This window comes from Diaporthe batatas (assembly GCF_019321695.1).
Source record: "Diaporthe batatas strain CRI 302-4 chromosome Unknown Contig00030, whole genome shotgun sequence".
NCBI classification, from domain to species: domain Eukaryota; kingdom Fungi; phylum Ascomycota; class Sordariomycetes; order Diaporthales; family Diaporthaceae; genus Diaporthe; species Diaporthe batatas.
The window spans coordinates 1-22070 of NW_025408577.1; the positions used below are offsets into that span (position 1 = coordinate 1).

The 22070-nt window shown below is 33.1% G+C and overlaps 4 protein-coding genes across 4 annotated transcripts; 2 read left to right on the forward strand and 2 right to left on the reverse strand.

Annotated features, from left to right (window-relative positions):
• The first annotated feature begins 12579 nt into the window (after positions 1–12579).
• Positions 12580–14205, forward strand: KVR01_013709 (uncharacterized protein). Its single transcript, XM_044785344.1, has 3 exons — positions 12580–13333; positions 13389–13483; positions 13555–14205. Exons 1-3 carry the CDS (start codon positions 12607–12609, stop codon positions 14116–14118), a joined length of 1386 nt encoding a protein of 461 aa, XP_044637354.1. The 5' UTR covers positions 12580–12606; the 3' UTR covers positions 14119–14205.
• Positions 14206–14491: 286 nt separating this feature from the next.
• On the reverse strand, positions 14492–16610 carry KVR01_013680 (uncharacterized protein). Its single transcript, XM_044794269.1, has one exon. The coding sequence runs from the start codon at positions 16423–16425 to the stop codon at positions 14662–14664; it is 1764 nt and encodes a 587-aa protein (XP_044637325.1). The 5' UTR covers positions 16426–16610; the 3' UTR covers positions 14492–14661.
• Positions 16611–16849: 239 nt separating this feature from the next.
• On the forward strand, positions 16850–18753 carry KVR01_013664 (uncharacterized protein). Its single transcript, XM_044787817.1, has 2 exons — positions 16850–18460; positions 18511–18753. Exon 1 carries the CDS (start codon positions 17079–17081, stop codon positions 18336–18338), a length of 1260 nt encoding a protein of 419 aa, XP_044637309.1. The 5' UTR covers positions 16850–17078; the 3' UTR covers positions 18339–18460; positions 18511–18753.
• Positions 18754–19423: 670 nt separating this feature from the next.
• On the reverse strand, positions 19424–21258 carry KVR01_013670 (bifunctional chorismate synthase/riboflavin reductase). Its single transcript, XM_044787888.1, has 3 exons — positions 21084–21258; positions 20821–21006; positions 19424–20754 (listed from the first exon to the last, which is right to left on the reverse strand). The coding sequence occupies exons 1-3, from the start codon at positions 21116–21118 to the stop codon at positions 19752–19754; spliced, it is 1224 nt and encodes a 407-aa protein (XP_044637315.1). The 5' UTR covers positions 21119–21258; the 3' UTR covers positions 19424–19751.
• Between the last annotated feature and the right edge of the window lie 812 nt (positions 21259–22070).

The following is a 22070-nucleotide window of genomic DNA, read 5'->3' on the forward strand; positions in this document are numbered from 1 at the left end:
TATTACCTAATATATTTATATAAAATATATTAACTTTTAAATAAAAATTATTTATATTATTATTTTTAAAATATAAATTAAATTATATAATTAATTTAATATATATATATTAATTAAGAAATATAAAATATATTTTTTTATAAATTATAACTTTATATTTAATACTAATTATAATTAATATATAAAATTATTTATAATTATTAAATAATTTAAACTTTAATATAAATTAAAGCCCAAAATATAATAGCTAAAATAAATTTATAATTTATTTTTAATAAATTAAATAATTTTAATAAACCTTTAAATAAAATACTTTTATTATTTTTTATAAACTAAAATAATATTAAACTTTTATTATTTATTAATACTTTTATTATATTTTATTAATTTATTAATTTTAACCTATTATATAATTAAATATAGCACTTTTAATTATTTCTATTTAAATTATAACTTTTAATATTAAAATAGCATAAATATTAAATTTATAAAACCTTAAAAATTATATTTTTATTTTTACGCCCTACTTTTATTTAAATAAAATAATTAATATTATTTATTTAGCGCTATAAAAGCAAATTATATTTAATTTTATATTATTAGTTTTAAAAATATAAAATTAATTATATTTTTCTTTTAAAATTAAAAGTTATATTAGCATACTAATACTTTAAATTTTAAAAAAGTACTTTATAATAGCATTTAATAAGACTATTTAAGTTAATTTTAAGGCCTAAGTTAAAGCATATAAATTTAAGGTTTTAAAATAGTTTTTTATAAAAAATTAAATTAATTTATTTTTAAATATTAATATTTAATACCTTATATATAGCTAAAATAATAAATATTTTATAAAAATAACTTAAAATTTAATTTTTAATAATAGCTTTTTAAATAAAATAACATTTTTAATTTAAAATTAGTTTTTAAATTCTTTATTAAAACTTTAATAAAATATAAAATATAATTGCCTTTTCCTAGCTTATATATTTGCTATTATATATATAACTATTTAATAAAAATAACTTTAAAAATAAAAGTGCTTTTACTAAAATAAAATAGTAATAAAATATTTAAATATAAAATAACTTTATATTAAAAATTTTATTATTTTATTTATTTAATAAAAATTAAATATTTTTAAAAAATAAACTTTATACCTTAAATTTTAATATATTATATAATATTCTTTATATATATAACCTATTTAATAATATTAATTTAATTAGCAAAAATCTTATATAAAATAAAAAGGTATAAAAATATACTAATAATTTACCTAAAAGAAAATTTAATAATAAAGGGTAGCAGCTTTAAACTAATATTAAAAAAAAAGAAAAAGGGAATAAAAAAAGCAAGTTTTAATAAAAATAAAACTTTTAAACTAGCTAGTTTTAACTAGTTTTTATAAATATACTTCTATATAATTTAAGTTTAATAATATTAAAAATAATATAAATAAAATAATAAACCTAAAATATAATATTAACTTATTTTTATATTATTAACCTTTATTTTTTAACGCCTAAATTAAAGTTATAAAATTTAAGTACATACTTTTAAATATCGCCTAAATCTAATTATTTCTTAAAAAACATTTAAACTTATAAAATAGCCTTTTAAACTATACTTATAAATTAGTTATATTTAGCTATATACTTATATATTTAATAAAATATAACTATAATTTTACTTTTAATATTTTTATAGGCTCTAATATTAATATTTTTAAAATATTAAATATATTATTTTTATAAATATAAAGTTTATATTATATAAATAATTAAATGCGCTTAAAGTTTATAAAGCTTAGCCTAAACTTAAATAAAATATTTATTTTAAATAATACTTTTAAAACTTATATTTTAAATTATTAAAATTTTATATTTTTAAGTAAAAATGGCAACTATTAGCTAAAAAATATAACTTATAAATTAAAAAAGGTTTAGCTGCAAGTAGGAATTTATTATACTAATAATTAGCAATAGCAATTCTACTTTTTAAATAAATTTAAAGGCCTAATTTAAACTTTATATAAATTTATAAGCTTTTTTAGTTATTATAGTTTTTAGTTAAATTTATTAATAAAAACTTTAAGCTAGCTATAATTAAAAAGAACTAATATATATTTAAAATAATAAAAATGCTTTTTAACTTTAATATTTATTATAAAATAAACTAAAAGCACCTTAATATTATATATATTACTATTTAATTTAAATTTTAAAAACTTTTAAAATTTATAAATTTTTTTATATTTATATTAAAATATTTAAATATTTAAAAATAAAATAAAGGTATTTTAAAATTTTATAATATATTAAAGGTATATAAGAAATATTAGTTATTTCGCCCTATTATTTTAAGTTACTTTTAAGCTACTAAAAAGTTTTTAAAAGTTGCAAATTTCCTCCTTTACTAATATATTAAAAAAGTTCTACCCTAATATATTAAAAGTATTTAAATTCTTATATAAAAGCTAAAAAAAATTACTATTATTTAATTTAATAATATTTAGCTAGTTACAAGTAACATATAAAGCTTTTATATTAATATGCTAATTAAAGCAATTATTTTAAAAATTTATAAGCATTTAAGAAATTATTTATATAATAATATTAATATTACTATATTTTTTTGCTAAAAATAGTTATATAATATAACTATTTTAAGTTTAATAAAAACTAGTATTATTAATAAGCTGGCATAATAATAAAAATATTATATATATTTACCTTTACTAATTTATTACTTAGTTTTAAAAAAATTAATAATTAAATGTTTTAAACTTTATAAAAGGGCTTGGCCTTTTATATTTAATATATTAATAACATTTTTTTAATTTACTAAAAAACTTAATAATTTCTTAAAATATAGTTGGCAAAATACACTTCCTACCTTAAACTTTATATAATTTCTTAAAAAATTTATTTATTTTATAAAGCAATACTATTTTTAAATATAAAATTCTTTTTTAGGCAAGAATATAAACTAATAAAGTTGTAATTAAAAGTCTATTATAAGCAAATAAACAAACATTAATATATTTTATAGTTATTTACTTATTTAAAAATAATAAAATAAGCCTTTATTAAGGTAAAACTAACCTACTTTATAATAATTTACTTGTTATAAAACCTTTTTAAAAAAAGGGTTAATAAGTTTATATAAGTATTAAGCTAATATAAATACCTAACTAATATATTTTATTAATAAAAGCAATTAGTTTAATATAAAACTATATATTTATTCTTTTAAATAAAAAATAAATAAGCTAAACTTCCTCTAATATTACTATTCTTATATAATAAAATATAGAAATATATTAATATAAAAAGCATTTTAAATATAATATAATAGCATTAAATATAAATTAGTTTTTTTTTTAACTTATTTTAAGGCCTGCTAATTAAATTATTAAAATAAATAAAAAACCTTTTTAATAAAATTTCTACTTAAAATAAAGTAGTATTAAATAATTTAAATAATATTTCTAAAATTAATTTAAAAGGCCGCATATTATAAAATATATAGCGCGCTAAAATATACGTTTTTAAAAACCTTTTACAAATTATATTAATATAAACTTTAATAAAAAATTTTATATAATACTTTTCTTTTTTTAAAATAGGCTAAAAGAATAGTAGTATAAAATATTAAAGCTATTTATAAAACCTAAATTTATAACCCTACCTTTTTTTCTAACCCTAACCTTATCTTGCCCTAGTTTTTTAAATAAACCTAATAACTTTTAATTAAAAATAGGTACTAGCTTTGCAAAGCTATGCCAAAAAAGGTTTGCGTAAAACCGCCTCCTTTCTAACTTTTATTATAAATACTTTAAACTTTATCGCCTAATATACTTATATAAAGCATATTAGCCTTTAAATAAAAAATTATTTATATTACTACCTTTAAAATATAAATTAAGTTATATAATTAACTTAATATATATATATTAATTAGTAAAATATAAAAATATATTTTCTTTATAAATTATAATTTTACATTTAACGCTAATTATAATTAATATATAAAAATTAGCCTATAATTACTAAATAATTTAGGCTTTAATATAAATTAAAGCTTAAAAATATAATAGCTAAAATAAATTTATAATTTATTTTAATAAATTAAATAATCCTTAATAAGCCTTTTAAGTAAAATACTTTTATTATTTTTTTATAAATTAAAGCAATATTAAACTTTTATTACTTATTAATACTTTTATTACATTTTTATTAATTTATTAACCCTAACCCTAATTTAATTCTAACCTTAATTTAATAAATATAATTATAATTATTAAATATTTATATTAATAAATTAATTTTATTAATATTTTAATATTTTAATATTTTAATTCTTTTAATTTTATTTTATTAAATATTTTATATATATATATTTTATTAATATTTTATTAATTTTTTATATATTTTATTTATAATTTAATATAAACTTTTAATTTTTAATTTTTAATTTTAATTTAATTTTAATAAATATAATTAATAAATATTAATTTATTTAATATTTTTTATTAATAATATTAATAAATTATATAATAATAAAATAAATAATTTAATATATTTATATATTTATTATATTATTATTATTTTTAAAATATTAAATTTTAAATATATATAAAATTAAAATAAATTTATATTATATTTTATAATTTTTATTATTAATTTATATTTTATTTTAATTTATTATTATATAAATTATTTATATTTTTAATTTTATTATTAAATTAAAATAAATAATTAAAATTTTATAAAATAAATTATAATATATTTTTAAAAATTAATTTAATTAAATTTATTATATAAAACTTTTTATAATAATTTTATAATTTATATTTTAATATTATTTATTATTAAAAATATTTATTTATATTAATATATTAAATTATATTTATTTAATTTAATATTATTAATTTATTAAAATTAAAATTATTATAAATTATAAATTAATTTTAATATTATTAAATATTATATATAATATTATTATATAATTTTAATAAATATAATTAATTAAAATAAATAAAATAAAATTATTATTTTTTAATTAAAATATATATAAATTTTAATTTTATTTTATAAATAAATATTTATTTATTAATTTTATAAATAAAATTATTTAAAATAATTATTTAATTTATTATATTATTAAATTAAAAATAATTTTTAAATAAAATAATTATATTTTATTATTATTTTAAATTTATAATTTTAATAATTAAATTTATAATTATATAAAATAAATTTTTATTTTAAAAAAGTTATTATTATTTAAAGTAATTAATATATTTTTAAAAATTAAAAATTATAAATTTTAATTTAAAATATATTAAAATTTTATAAAATTTTAAATTAAAATTTAAAATTTTAAATTAAAGTTTATATTTATAAAATAAAAGTTTTTATAAAATTTAAAAAAGTTTTAATAAAATTAAATTAAATTATAATATAATAAATAATTAAATAAAAATTAATTAAAAATTATAATTATAAATTTTAATTTTATATTTTAAAAATAATTAATATATATAATAAATATATAAAAATTAAATTAAAATAATAAAATAAATAAAATAAATTTTAAATTAAATATTAAAAGAAAATTAAATTAAAATAAATTATAATAATATATATATTTAATATTTTAAAATATATAAATAATTTTAATTTATTATATTATATAAAATATTAAATTTTTAATATATAAATTATATAATTAATAAATTTTAATTTTAATTTTAATTTATTTTTATATATTTATATAATTTTATAATAATAATAATATTTAATATTAATTAAAAGTTTTTTTATATAATTTTAAATAATATATTATAATTTAATAAAATTAAAATAAATATAAATTTAATAAATTTATAAATTTAAATATTTAAAATAAATTTTTATTAATAATATTTAATATAATTTTAATTTAATTAAAATAAAAATTAATATAATTAAAATTTAAATATTAATTAAAAAGTTTTTTATAATTTAATTAAAAATTATTAAATTTATTTAATATAATATTTAATATTTAATAAATTAAATATTTTTATTATAATTAATATTAATTAATATTTATAAATTTTAATTAATTATTTAAAATATTAATTTATTTAAAATTAATTAATTATTTATATTAATAAAATAAAATAAATTTTAATATATATTTAATATTTTTATTTTAAAAATATTTTTTAAAATAAATTATAATTAATAAATTTTAAAATTAATATATATTATTAATTAATTAAATATTAATTTAATATATTAAAATTTTATAATAAATAATTAATTTTTTTATTAATTTAAAAATAATATTAATAATAATAACTTTTAAAATTAAAAATATTTTAAATATTTATTATATAATTAATAAAATTATTTTTTAATAATTTTATATATATTAAATTAAATAATAATAATTAATAATAAAATATATTAAAAATTAAATAAATAATACTAAAATATAATTAAAATAAATATAATATATAAATTAATTATAAATTTATTAAAATTAATTTATTTTATTATAAAAGAAAATATTTATTAAAATAAATTAAATTAAAATTAAATATATAAATATTAAATAAAATATATATATATATATATAAATATAATTTTAATTATATAAAATTAATATTATTTTATAATTATTAAAATAAATATTTTTAAATAAATTTATTATTAAATAATTATTTATATTTTTAATTTTTATATATTATTATATTATAATTAAATATTTATTATTTATTAATTATTTATTAATTATAATTATATTATTATTATTTTATTTATAATTTATTATTTAAATTTTATTTTAAATTTTTAATTAATAAATAATTATTATATATAAAATAATAATTTAATTTAAATTTTTAAATATTAAATAAATTTTAAATAAATATAATAAATATAATAAATATAATAATATAATAAATATAAAATATAATAAATATAATAAATATAATAAATATAATAAATATAATAAATATAATAAATATAATAATATAATATATTTATTATTATTAATATTAATTAATTTATAAAGTTTAATAATAAATATAATTAAGTTTATTAAAATATTATAATTAAAAGTTATAATTTTTATTAAATTTTTTTAAAAAATTTAATATTTTATATTTAATATATAAATTTTAATTTTATATTTTTATTATATATATTTAATTTATATATTTAATTTATATCCTTATTAAAATTAATTTTTATAATTATTTATTATATATATTAATATATTATATATATTTTTAATATTATTTTAATAAATAATAAAATATTTTTATTAATATAAATTTAATTAAATTATAATATAATAATATATAATAAATATATAATATTAATTTTATTTTAAAATATATAATTATTTAATAATTAAAATATTTATATTAAATTAATATTATTTTATAATAATATCTTTTTAAATTTTTATTATATTATTATTTAATTATTAAATAATATTTATTTATTATTTATTTATTAATTTAAATATAATTATTTTATTATTATTTATTTAAAGTTTTAAATATTAAATAAATTATTAAATTTAAAATAAATAAAATAAATAAAATAAATAAAATAAATAAAATAAATAAAATAAATAAAATAAATAAAATAAATAAAATAAATAAAATAAATAAAATAAATAAAATAAATAAAATAAATAAAATAAATAAAATAAATAAAATAAATAAAATAAATAAATAAATAAAATAAATAAAATAAATAAAATAAATAAAATAAAATAAATAAAATAACAAAATAAATAAAATAAATAAAATAAATAAAATAAATAAAATAAATAAAATAAATTAAATAAATAAAATAAAAAATAAATAAAAAATAAATAAAATAATAATTAAATAAATAAATAAATAAATAAATAAAAAATAAATAAAATAAAAATAAAATAAAAAAAATAAATAAAAAATAAAAAAAATTAAAATAAATAAAATAAATAAAAAAAATAAAATAAACAAAATAAATAAAACAATAAAATAAATAAAAATAAATAAAATAAATAAAATAATAAAATAAATAAAATAATAAAATAAATAAAATAAATAAAATAAATAAAATAAATAAAATAAATAAAATAAATAAAATAAATAAAATAAATAAAATAAATAAAATAAATAAAATAAATAAAATAAATAAAATAAATAAAATAAATAAAATAAATAAAATAAAAAAAATAAATATAATAAAAAAGAAATTTAAAAAAAAATAAAAGACTTTTTTTAAATATAATTAATTAATAAAAATATTTATAATTATAAAAATTTTATTATTATAACCCTTTAAAAATCTAATATTTAAATATATTTTTTACTCTAACCCTTATATTTTTTTATAAAATGTTAAGGCCTTAGTGCACGGGCCCCCCTAAAGCTCCCTCATAGCTTACCTCACTTATACCTCTATATAAGCCCCTAACTATTAGTATTTATAACTACCCTAATTTTAATCTATTTAAGATATAAACTAATATAATTAATAACTTTAAAAAAGGGCTTTAAAATAATATTCTTTATATTCTAATTAATTAATATTAAGGTTATTTAATATAAAGTTAAAGTTTTAATAAATATAATACCCTTACTACTATTAATACTAATTAAGTTATATAGGGCTTAGTAATAAATATAGGTTAAGTCTATTAAAATATAATAGTTAAAATAAAAATATATATATAATAATAATATATTTAATTATTAATAATTAATTTATTTTATAAAATTAATAAATAAATATTTATTTAAATAAAATTAAAATTTATATATATATTTAAAATTAATAATAATTTTATTTTTATTAATTTAAATTAATTTAAAAATTTAAATTATATAATAAATTTAATATTTTTAAATAATTATATTTATTAATATTTAATATAAACTTTTATAATTTATAATAATTTTAATTTTAATAAATTAATTAAATATAATTTAATATAATAATATAAATTAATAATAAATATTAATAAATAATATTATAAATATAAATTATAAAATTATTATAAAATATTTTATATAATAAATTTAATTAAATTAATTTTTAAAAAATAAATTATATTTTATTTTTATTAAATTTTATTTAATTATTTTTAATTTAATAATAAAATTAAAAATATATTTAATATATATTTTATTATTATTATTATATTTTTATTTTATTTATTATTTTTATAAAATACTTTTATTTTAAATTTTTAAATATTATTAAAATAATTTTATTTATTTATATTTATAATATATTTATTTAAAAGTTTATTATTTAATTTTATATAATAATAATTAAAATTTAAAAGAATTTAATTCTATTAAATATAATTAATATTATTATTATTATACTTTTTAATTAAAGTAAGTTTAAGGATTAGATAGCCTTTTTTAGTAGCTTTATTTTAATGTGTGCCCTTTAGATCTTCTAGTCACGATTCTAACACCGTCTTGCGGTTAGGTTATACGAAAAGCTTGGGCGTTTTGTGGCTGGATACATTCCTGTGGAATGTAAGCGCGCCTAGACATCCGTGGTGGCCTTTGTTCTCTTCCTCTTATCTGGCCTCGCGGGCAGCGCTGTTAGCTAGCGGCTGCGTCATACTGATTGGAATGTTGATCTGGAATGGTTCATCCTTAATTTCGCGGCGTCCTCTCTTAAGCAGGTGGTTGTATCAGCGGTGAGAGAAGATGCGAGGAGGCTGGGAGTGTCACAGGAGTTGGAAATACTGGAGACAAGCTGGCTGGGCCATCTCATTGGGTGCTCTTGGTCGCTCGTACAGTCTATATCTAATATTATCCTAATCGATCCGTCTATTAACCTTTATGTCTTTATCTGCGCCTAAATGTCAAATCGTCATCAGTGAGGTGGCCGTCGCGACGGAGCCGGTCTTCGTAAGTCGCAGCGTTTCGCTCACGTCCTGGCGGTGTTCTTGGGCGCCTTGTAGCTCGCTCTGCCAAACGTTCGTCATACTCGCGCCTCCCAACGCCAGTGTTGGGTGCGTCATGACCCAATCTAGACGCACGACTATAGTGGTCGTCGGCTCTATCAGCAAACCTGCTAGATTGACCGTCAAGTCTTCTGTGTCTCTCTTCATGTCCATAAGTAGTGTCGTATTGAGTTACAATGCCCTTTTTAAAGTAGTTCTTGTCATGGTCCTGGACATTGGCATGTCGGGCGTCCGCCGCACTATATTATTTATTATTAGCTTCTTATCGGATACTTTATGGCGGATATTAAGAAGGTAAGAGGAAGGAGACTAGAGGTAAGAGATAAAGAATTGGGAAATAGAGAGATATGAGATCGAGAGGTCAGAGTACTTACGCTCCATATGCTCGTGAGGTCTCCAAAGCTCGGTCACCGTACCTAAGATCTAAAGCAAGGGTGGAAACAGTCAGCAAACGCTATAAGTAATGGAGGGCTAGGGTATCATAGACTAACGTTGTGATCCAGTCAGGTCCGTATTCATGGAACTGTGACTTGCCCCAAGTCCTGGAACGCCACGGGGCGGGGGTGCTCTGTCAAGATCATCGTTGTACCGTCGATCCAAGCTCGTAGCCCTGTTGTCTAGGCTTTTATATCTGTCGTGCTCTCGTCTCAGGGACGCATCGGACTTCCAGCTGTCCCAGGCACCATCTTTGTATTGGTCAGTATATCCCGAGGCGGGATATTGCGAAGGGTCCCTGACCACCGGCCTTCTGTCTAATGCTCCGGTTCTGCCCGGAATGTCTATTGCGGCCGACCCACTGGCACTTCCGGACCGACTTCCGAATATATCGCTTCCGCTGCCGCCAGAGTCTCCAGCGCTCACAGGAACACGTCTCGAGGACCTGGACGAGGAGCTTGACGAAGAGCTGTCACCGCCACCGAAAAATCTCGAAGACGGGGCACCTGCGGCAGGGCGTGTGGGCTCCCAGCTGCCACTGCTCGAGGACACTCTCGAAGAGCTTGAAGCCGAAGGTCGGTCTGAACCTCTTCCTGACGGTTGCGGCCGCCTGCGACTATCACTATCCTCACTGGATGAGGAGTATGGGAACATCCTGACACGTTTTAGTCACCTACTACGGAGCTTAAAGTGTTGCGCTCTGATTTCAAAACATGAAAGATGGGGTCCGAAAAGTCAAAGAAAGCTACTTACATTTGCTCGCCGCCGCTGCTATGGGATGGCCGGCGTGATCGTGTAGGCAGAGCAAGTGTGCCGGAGGAAGATGGGCCGGCATGCCTGTCGCTACTATCTGATGTCCTGAGCCGGCTCCTCGATCTGGCGGAAGACCCGCTGGAGCGGCTCTCGCCGGACCGTGGGGGATAAGATGTCTCGCGACCTCGTCCAGAAGACATTGTCAGGAAATGAGGAAGTTGATGTGGAGGCTGAGAAAGAGGAGGCTGAGACTTGTATGATAAATAAAAAGAGGGGAAAACGAAGATACTGTAGTGACCGTACTTGTTCCTGTTGTATAAAGAGACGAGACGCAAAGAAGAACTTTCTACAGCCTAAAGCTATGGAAAGGTACCTTAAGAGTAGAATGTACAGAAGACCAGCTTCTTTGAGTGATTGTTTTATAGGATAGGTGGGGTGAGAGAAGGTTATACAGAAGACTAGCTTCCTCGAGTTTTTGTGGTGTGTGAAGATGGAATAACGAGATGAGAGCAGAATAGAGAGGAGCCTGACTTGACCTACTTTTTATATCTCATTTGGGGATACCATAGGCTCAATATCGTTGGAAGCCGGCATTACGCGTGCCAGGTCGTTCTAGGACACGCATTTGTCAAAAGGACAACAGCCTCAAACAATGGACCACTCCATCCAGCCAGGCCGACCTCCCAGATGTCACAACTAGGGCCGATAGACCTGAGCACAACCTCAAGGGCGGACATCTTGTCCCGTATTATGTAAGGTTCTTGGTCCGGTTGGGTCTGAAAAGTGGTGATGACCTCCGGCTCCTACTTGATCGGCAAATTTCTGAAGCATTTGACTACCTAGGTACATGGAACACGTGAACGGGGAAGGTACTCACCTGGCTTCATGGAATTTACCTGTTGACGGGCTTTCGTAACACGAGCGGTGCTGTACCTCATTCCTTCTCAGCCAGGGAACATACCAGTACCAATCAATCCTGCGGCTCACTCAAGCGACCAGGTGTTCCACTGATCTTACATATCTAATCCCTTCTCATGCAGTGAACGTACCAGATGCATAAATCCTGTGGGCTACTTCATCGACCTGGTGTTTGTTCAATATGATGTAACGTGGCTAGGCTTATGGTTAATTCTCTTGTTTGCCCGGCCATCGGGGGCCTCACAAGACCCCTTGGTCGAGACTGAAACCGACCGTCAGCACTCCGTGACGCGACAATCTAGGCCGCTTGATGGGGCCACGAATCCGTCGGGCAGAATCCACCAGGCAGAATCCGCCGGGTCTCGGCAAGCTTGGAAGTACAGTACCTGGTTTGCCTGCTGAGTCATCATGTTGCTTTCACCTCACCTCCCCTCCAACAACCAACCTGCCTTGCACTCTTACTCCCTCTCTACCAGGTACACTGTACAGACTCAACTCAGCTTTGAACAAGCCATGTCGTGCTCGCCATCGTCCGACGCCATGGAGCATCCGTTCCTCCAGATGCCTTTGCATCTCTTAACTCTGATCCTCTCAGAGCTCGACGACATGCAGTCGCTGGGATCGGCTATCAGGAGCCATCGGCTGCTGTACGCAGCGTATCGGGACGACACCAATACCGTCCTTAAGTCCATCCTCCGAAATCAGATTCCACCCGGCCTCATGCGATATGCAGTCGTCGCCCACGACGCGCGCCACATTGATCGCGACGATAAAGAAGCCCTGGACCAACTTCTAGTTGAAACGCTTGGCCGCCGCGACAGGCGCGGTCTTACTTTCCATCAGCGGTTTCTCAAGTACAGGATCGAGAACAACGCCGCCGCTCCCGCGCTCGCCGCTGCGCTAAGCAGCACGCACTCTGTCGTCCAGCACTTCTCCCGCCGGTTTCTCGCCGACACCTTGCCGCTCGCGCCGGAGGTGTTCGGTCCTGCTCGTTCCCGGTCCGCCGAGGCCTCAGCGGACGAGATCTTCCGCGCATGCAGGGCCCTCTACCGCTTCGAGATATACTGCAACGTGGGGTTCCGTGACGATGATAATGGCGAGCCGGGCGGAGACCTCAGCCAGGGGTGGAGCTCCGTCCGCAAGGGATGCCAAGAGTACACCCACTTCCGTGCCTTCTCGCCCTGGGTGAATGAGCAACTTGCCTGTATGCATGACTACCTGGAACGAGTACTATCAAGAGGTTTGTACCTTAAGCCATGCGAACAACACATATCATCACGCTAACACTCCATGAGTATTTGACGAGATTGCGGCTCATGACGTGGAATGGGGCGCCAAGTCGGTGGACTGGCTCTCCCGAGGAAAGGAAAACATGCATAAGCAGGCCTACGTAAGTCACGCCCGGTCACAAGCTCTTGTGTAGTCAGCACCTTGTCACTGACACCTCGTGGACTGGGCCAGCTTTCGTACGGATTACATTTCCTCTTCCGGGTCGACCGTGCTGAGGGCTACGAACAGCGATTGCAGCTCCTTAAGTCCAAAGGCCTGCCGCACACTTCTTCTTTCTTAGCTGCCCACCTCCACAGGGCTCCTCCTCAAGATGTCTGCAGGTGTTGCCCACCGGGGAAGTACCTTCTAGGAGACCGTAGATGGACTAGACAGGAGATCGAGTCTGAACTCAGAGCCAGAGATACTGACGGCCCTGATGACCTTGATTCTGGTCCGTTCGACATATGGTGGTATGTGCACAAACATTCCTTCGTACAAGAGTCCGTCTTTCAAGGTGAGAACTCCCTTCTTAGACATTACGGATACGTGATGTGGGATGTTCCTAGGACGTTTGACAGGGGCGAAGTGCGCAGCCGTGTTCGTGCCGCCCGCCGCCAAGCTGTTGCCGATCATGATGAGGTCGAGAAAGGTAGAGGCCAGATGGAACGCTCGTGGCGGGAGAGGGCTGCCGTTTATGAAGACGGTGGACGCGGTTACTGGAGCGAGGCTGACTTGAGCCGCATTAATTGGGCATGAGAGAGGGAAGACACCTCCTAGATGCCCTGTGTATGCTTCAAGCCGGTGTAACTACATAGGTAGATGTGAATAATCCTTGCCTTTGGACAGCCGTTTCACACCTTGAAGCCTAATTTCAAAAGCTCATGTCTTGAGGGAATTATCCAAGAATGCTTTAACATGATTTTGTTTTATTGCCCGACTCGCCCTATTTCAGCCTTGACCTCTCTTGTTGTTGAAGAGTTTGTTTTCAGTCTTCACAAATTTGTCGAGCATAACCTCAGCCGGCCGCTCCCGGACTTTCAAGGCAATGGCCTTCACCGGGAGTTGTCAGTTTTCGAGAAAAATGCCGTCCACAAAGCGAGCATCCACGACAGGATGGCCCTTCAGAGTGAGAAAGAAGAATATATGAAGAATGACCTGATTGGAGTCGGGGCTCAGTTTGAAGAGGGGAACTACGACGAGGTTAAGGCAAGGTTATTTATACCCACCTCTTAGCTTCTAAAAAGTTTATAAATATCCTACTACCTTATGAAAGACTTTATACTGGAGAGTATGTGCTATCTAGGTATCAATAGAAGAAAAACGATACATTCCAAAAGCATCCCATCCGGCTCTGAATTCATCCAACAGCCGCTCTGTATCCACCTTCCCTAGGGTTTCGTTAGAAACCTCCTGTGGGTGGCGGTTGACCAACCATGCAGTCTCAAGGCTTTCAAGTAATTCAAGTGTTGCCTTATGCTTCGGTGACCCATTTTCCTCTAGCATCCTTTTCAAAGTTGGTGTCAAACGAACCTGGGCACCTCTAGCTTGCAGCAGAACCTCGAATATCTCCTTGACCTGCATTGACCCAGCCGCAAAATATAGGATTCGGTCTGTGATCGGTACCTCACTTCCCCGTTCTTCAAACAACAAGTCCAGCACCCGTGGACAGTACGCGTTCTTCATGGCCAGCTCCATGGTGCTTTCTGTGATCCTCACCTCAGGTGGCAGGCTTTTGAGTAAAAACCTTATCCATGGAACGGTGTGCCAATTCTCCAATGCATTTTCCAATATTGCGAGATTTGCATGATTCTTGATGATCAGCCCTACTGGTGTTTCGAAGTCGGTGTCGCCTGTCTTCCTCTGCTTGTCTGCGATATTTATCATCTCGTTCGTAATGCGAACATTATGGCCCTTCGATGTGTAGAAGGATTTAGTAAAGTCGCCACGGTGATTGCGCAGATGTTGATCCATTGCTGCTGCATGCAGTGAATCAATGCTCTTGAGAAAACCCATCATACTCTGGTCATCTACCATGGCATTCCAGTATCCGTCCAACACCTCGGGAATAAGCTCAATGTCAACGTGACAAAGAAACAAGACTGTTTCTCGAATGACTTCCCGTTCGGTCTTCTCGTAATCAGGTATCAGGGTCTCCTGCAGCCCAGGGTCAGAAGCAATGCTGACCAGAGCATATATCATGTCCCTTGGGTCGCTGACCTTGCTGAAGCGAAATTTTCGAAGAAGGGTGTAAAGGTCGTGGCCATGAGCCCACCACGAGTCGTATCTGGAACGCCCAGGCATGATGTCTAGGATAGCCTGGGCTTGGTCTGATGGCTTGACGGCGAACAGGTAGGGGGACAGAGCGAACACCCTGGCCGACACAGATTTGTTCCCACAACAAACAAGTGCCTTTCGCGAGTAAGCCACTTCTTGAATGATCCACATCCTCTCAAACCAAGGCCTGTTGAACAGGTCTTGTATCCCTTCTCTTTGCCTTGACACGAGGTCTGGATATCGTCGTGCCAACTTCCTCTGCGTTTTTGACCAGAGCGTGTGCCACCGTGCATCGCTCTTCCTCCATCCCCTACAAGCGACCTTCTTGCTTTCAATTTCCAAATGCCTCAATGAGTCTAGTGCCACATTTGTTGCGTACGTTGCCTGTCCCAGCCACAAGATCACCGCATCGGCACTTTCATAAATCCTGGCCATCTGCCTGACTTGGTGGTTTCGCTCTCTTGCATTGTCCTGGTCAATGCATATAGCGTCTATCCACAAGATTCGATCGGTGTCCTCGCGGCGCAGGTAACTGAGAGCGAGATACAGGTTTCTAGTCACGCCTAACAGTGACCCATTGGCGATGATTGTATCTGTCTTCTCGCTGCCACCCCACGTATAAGATAATGCTTCGTATGGGACAGTCGTGGTCAGGTGTGCTTCTGAGCAGGCAGGTGGGAGGAATGAGGTGAACAATTCGCATTGGATAGGGCCATGCCCGGAGAGGAGGCGGACGAGGCGAATAGATGGGTGTGTAGTGTCAAGAGAGGAGTAAGTAAAGGTAGCCATGGTGTTCACCTAGCGCACATGAGGTCTGCCTCGGTAATACGCGAGTCTCAAATGTGAAGCTGGCTCCACAGGGGCTAGCTGCTTATCGCCAGTGCCAGTGATGCCCGGTGTGATGTTTGGCAGTACTTTGGCAATGAAGGTTCAACCTTCGAACTGATAGACCGATGAAATACAATAGAGGAAAGGATATCAAAGTGATTGTACGAAATCAAAACGTAGATGTTCTTATTTGAACCCTCACTCATTGATTGAGGCAGTGCTGCTGCAGCTGGTGCACAGCCGCTTAACTAATCGGTTCACAATGAGGCAGTGCTATGCAGGTCACCCTAAGTCCTAGTCCTGATTGGAGTACGGATAGACTAAACACGTCTTTCAATAGAGGCTTATACCTTAAAATTACTCGCATCTTAAGTTTGAGCCCAACAATACCGGTACTTGGGAGACAGTTCGAAAAAGCGGTTGGCAGCCTTCTAATGATGGTCTCCGGTAGGACCGCTACTACTACCGCTGCATTAGTCTCAAGACCGCGTTAGAGTAGGAGGTTTCTATGCCTGCCCACGTGTCACTAGGGTCAACTAGTCAACCAGAGAGTACACGCCAAGATGACTCTCAAAGACCTAACTTAATAATGTCCCCCATTTCCACATTTATGCATGCAAATGCGACTGTTTCTTTCTCTAATTTCTAAATCCAGGCTAAGGCAAAAGTACTCAGGTTCACCCCTTAACAAAGGCAAACTAAGGATATCCAAAATGGGCCACCGTCGTATACCCAAGTTTCTTCAGGTCAATACCGCGGACGTCCTACCGGTCAGGTGCCTCTTTCAAGATGGCAGAATTGGCACATTGGCTGAGCTTCGAGACACAGTCCTGTCCCAAAATGTGTATCTCGTCGGTCTCGATGTGGAGGGCCAAGAAGGTGTATCAAACGGCGTTAACAGTATCGGCATAGCAGCTTGTGCCAGGCCAGACACAAAGCTCCTGACTGATGCTTCTCTGCATACTGAAGGCTCTGTGGATCTTTCTGACATCATGAGGAGGCACGAGATCGATGCATATGTGTTAGGCTGCGCAAGTCGTCGGAAAAAGGCTGGGTTTGAGAGGTTTCCTTTTGGTGAAGTTCGTCAGATTGCAAAAGACTGCATAGAAACACATCTATTGGAATGGCTGAGCGCGAGGCTGGGGAAGACTTTGGGGCAAGCCGGCGAAGCGATCCTGGTGACTTGGGGCTGCCAAGGCGAATTTCACGCCATGGCCACCTTATTCCCGAGGCTTGCTCGTTGCTTCTCTCGCTGGGTTGATGTCAGCGAGGTTGTATTAAGAACCATGGTTGCAGGATCAAAGAGACCCTCCTTACGGGACACCATGCTATCGATGGGGTTTGACAGACGCTACGTCCAGGGAACGTGGAGACAGCACCACTCGCCGGGCATGGATGCAGCGCGGGTGCTGGCCGTCCTAATCCAGCTTTGGTCGAAACCGCCAGGGTGTCAGATGGAGGTTCTCCCCTTCAGAATGCTGGAGCGAGAGCGCCGTAGAATCTGGTCCCAGAAACCTCCTTCATCCACGTTCCCCTTCATGGTTCGTATAATGACCAAGCCGCAAGAAACTGGGGAAGTCACCTCCCTGCCCGAAGAGCTCAAGTTTGCAGAGAGGCTCTTCAAATTTCTCGAGAGGAACGTCGCCATACCGCTAGCCGTAGCGGTTTGCGAGAGAAAGCATCGGGGTGCCCAAGAATCGGCCAGGAAGGGGAACGTCGGCTACGCATGCTTCGACGATAAAGCTACGGTTGATCTTGTCTTAAGATGGGACGGTCGTTATATTGGCGCCAAGAAGCTTGCTCTCGACAATGTCAGCCTCGTTTCCGAAAAGAAAGCATCAACGGTAGACATGGACTTTCCAACCCTTGTGTAGGCCAGCACTTCCTTTGAATCATCGACCAATGATCGCCACTCACCCTACTTGTTCGAGAACGAAGTCATTCTACGGAACAGGTACCAAGTTTCAAATGAAAATGAAAGACAAAACCAAAAAATGTGGGTTGCGCCGGGGCGAGAATTGAACCCGCTCCTGACCCCGGGATTAGATGTTTAGTGGAACCTCTCTATCACAGTACTCGTTTGGGCATACATGATTGACGGGATTACTTTCGAGGATCGGTGCCCTAGAACGACCCTCACCGGCCTAATAAACCGACGCCATGACCACTCGGCCACCCGGGCTTTCGACATTATTGGGAAATGGAAAGAAAACGGAGTTGATAAGGGGAGGGCTGCGTGGGGAAGGTATTGGGAGAGCGGAGGCGAAGCGTGGAGGTACCACCTGGGCGGGCGGACCACGAAGACGTCCGGGAGGGAAGGAGGGAAGGACTCAGAGACCCCACCCTGGCCCATACTTCTCTATCACTGTACACAGGCTCTAGTTTCCTTTATTTGATTTGGGAACACACTTAAGGCAAAAATCATGCTAATTACCTTTCTCGCTCCTTGACTGGCATCTCAACACGCCCAAGATAACATTTGAAGTCAACCTGCAAGGCCCGTGGACTCATGGGCCGCTCAACAGGCATTCTGTTGATGCATACGAAAGCCCACTCTGACCCGATTAAGATTGAGTGGACGCAGAGAGTGTTCTTGGTCTTTTGCCAACCTCGTTGCAGACGTGGAGTTCATTGTGCGAGTTGCACCGCTCGGGAACCGGTTGGGGCTGTGGCTCGAATTCTCAGCTCTGCTTGCGACTGTCTTGAGAGACCCCGGACCAACCATAAAGGAGATCACCATTCACGCACAATGGCTTTCGACGAGGCATTCAATAGCACCTTGTGTCTTCCTCACTTCCATCAAACTGGCGCTTAAGGTCCCGAGGTCGCCAAAGTGAGTGGGCGGATTGAGAGCGACAACGAATAGAATTACAAAACCGCCTGGGCATGCCAAGATGTCTCGCTTTATCACGCGAAATGATATTAACGAGATCAAGTCTAGAGAAGTGCTGATTCTTTTGCGGAATCTATTTGATTGAGGTTTTCCACGAAGCTAGTCTACAGGTCTCCTTTATATCGCGGAAGACCTTGCCTCTAAATATGGCGGTTATTTTTTTTTAGTGCCAGCCAGAGATAATACCTTGGCGATAATGCATACGACCATTCGTGCTCCCTTCAAGACGGATGCCGACGCCTGATCATTCACCATCTGCTACTGTCCGTTTTGTCTTGCCCGCCAGCCGGGTCCTCTCGTCGTGGCTGACAAAATACCCCTCGCGTCTTCCTAGTGTGAGCGCCTACGCTTCCCGAGGCCGCCACTCGATTGTTCCTTACGTGGCCGAAATGTACTACCGGCCAGCTGCGGCGATCTTCATGCCCATCTGCCTCGCGTGCTGGGCCATGAGGGCATCGGCAATGGTCAGGGCGGCCATGGCCTCGACGATAGGAACCGCACGAGGAGCAACGTTAGGATCGTGACGGCCCTTGGCGGCCAGGACGCCCTCGCCGGAAGCGTCGTAGCGAGCAGTGGTCTGGTCCTGGGAGATGGTAGCGGGTGGCTTGAAGGCGACCCGGAAGAAGATGGGCATGCCGTTTGAGATGCCGCCCTGGATACCACCGGAGTGGTTCGTCTTGGTCTGCAGGCGGGAGGGAGGGATGCCAACGCCAGCGCTCGGGGTCGCATCGTCGGCGAGGGCGGTAGACACGAAGGCGTCGTTGTGGCGGGATCCGCGCATCTCGGCGCCACGGAAGCCAGAGCCAATCTCAAAGCCCTTGGTAGCAGGAATAGACATGATGGCGTGGGCAAGGAGAGCCTCGAGCTTATCAAAACAGGGCTCGCCAAGGCCGGAGGGGCAGCCGCGAATGATACAGGTCACGGTACCACCAGTGGAGTCGTGCTGGTCGCGAAGCTCGGCGATCTTGTCCTCCATGCGCCTCGAAATGGCATCATCAGGGCAGCGCACGGGAAGAAACTCGTCCACCTTCTCGCGGGTCAGGGAGTCGACAAGCTCGAGGAACTTGGGGTTGCCACTTAGGGAGTCGATATCGTCGCCATCGGTCGTAGGCCTGTCCTCAAAGAGCTTGATGTTGCCAACCGAGGAGACAAACGCAACGATCTCGACGCCGTAGGCCTCGCGCAGCCACTTGTCGGCTACAGCGCCGGCGGCGACGCGGGCGATTGTCTCGCGGGCGCTGCTCCGGCCGCCGCCAGAGGAGGCCTTGGTACCATACTTCTCAAGGTAAGTCCAGTCGGCGTGGGAGGGGCGGGGGTAAAGGTCGATGGTCTTGGAGCCATAGTCGTGAGGGCGCTGGTCCTCGTTCGGCACGGTCAGGAGTATAGGAGTGCCCAATCTGCGTGCCCAAGGTATTAGCATCGATCATGGCACACATTCATGGCATGCTGCAGGGTTGTCACACGTGCGCCCAAACTCGCATCCAGATCCTATTGTCACGCGGTCCTTCTCGTTGCGCGGGGTGGTGATGGCCGACTGGCCCGGGCGCCGGCGGTTGAGCTGCGGCTGGATATCGGCCTCAGTGAGGGCCAGCCCCGGCGGGCAGTTCTCGATGATGCAGGAGACGGTCTTGCCATGGGACTCGCCGGCGCTGTGACGATGGAGGTCAGTAGGCTGTTGTCGTTGTCCTGCGTTCCCAGCAGTTTGGTGGGGGGGGGAAGGACTCACGTCGTCACCCGAAAGTAGTGGCCAAATGTCGACATGGTGTCTTCATCTGGTCTGCACGTCCACTGGGTTAATTGATGACGGAGGAGGGAGATGTTGGAGGGGGGGAAATGTAGCGATGGCGTCAAGCTTTTTTTATCGTGTGACTAATTAAGCCCACCTGGGTACCCAGGTACCCGGGTAGCGAACAGTGACCCGAGCTTGCGACGGGCTGCTTGGTGCAACATGATTTTTGTGCATGGATTGGCCAGTTGGGTCTTATCGATAACATCTTAAACTACTACGGTAGTACGTACTTTAGCCAACGATCCAGCCCCTCATCCGCGCCTCTGTTGGAGAAACAGCTTCTACGGAGTATGTGACCTTGGCCTCGTCAAAACCAGACGGTATTCTCTCCGCTTTTATGACTCACATTACATTCTTCCGTGCCATGGTATTGTACAGAGAAGTAGGGCACTCCTCAGACCATAGCTGAGTGAATAGTCACACCGCGTGCCTGCAAATGTAACCGAGATCGCAAAGGCGCCCGGGTGTGACGGTGCCGAGACTTCGCCTTCAAGCCCTCTTTCATGAGAGCTCAGCGCTCCCGACTGAACATATGTGAATAAGCACTTGAGATACCGAGGTCTTCCCTTTCTTCGTTTGGCCAAGTACTGTGGAGAATCAACACAACAGCACCCTCACTCCCTGCACCGCAGCTCCCATACCCTTCTTGCAGGGCCACCTTAAGACGATGGCTTATTCCATCCTGATCTTCGCTTACCGCAGGCCCGGCACAAACCCCAAGCAATTTCGAGAACACTACGAAGGCAATTTTCCCTTAGTCAAGGAACTCAGCGGGGAGTACGTCTCAAGTCATCTCCACTCCAAAGATACTCGTTTTAGTCGCCACCATCAGCCGGCTTCAGATGTGTTTCTAGATTGATCCAGAGCAGGATCATGGCTTGCCCGCTAATGACTTGGTGTTCCCAGGCACTTTCCTCTGAGACA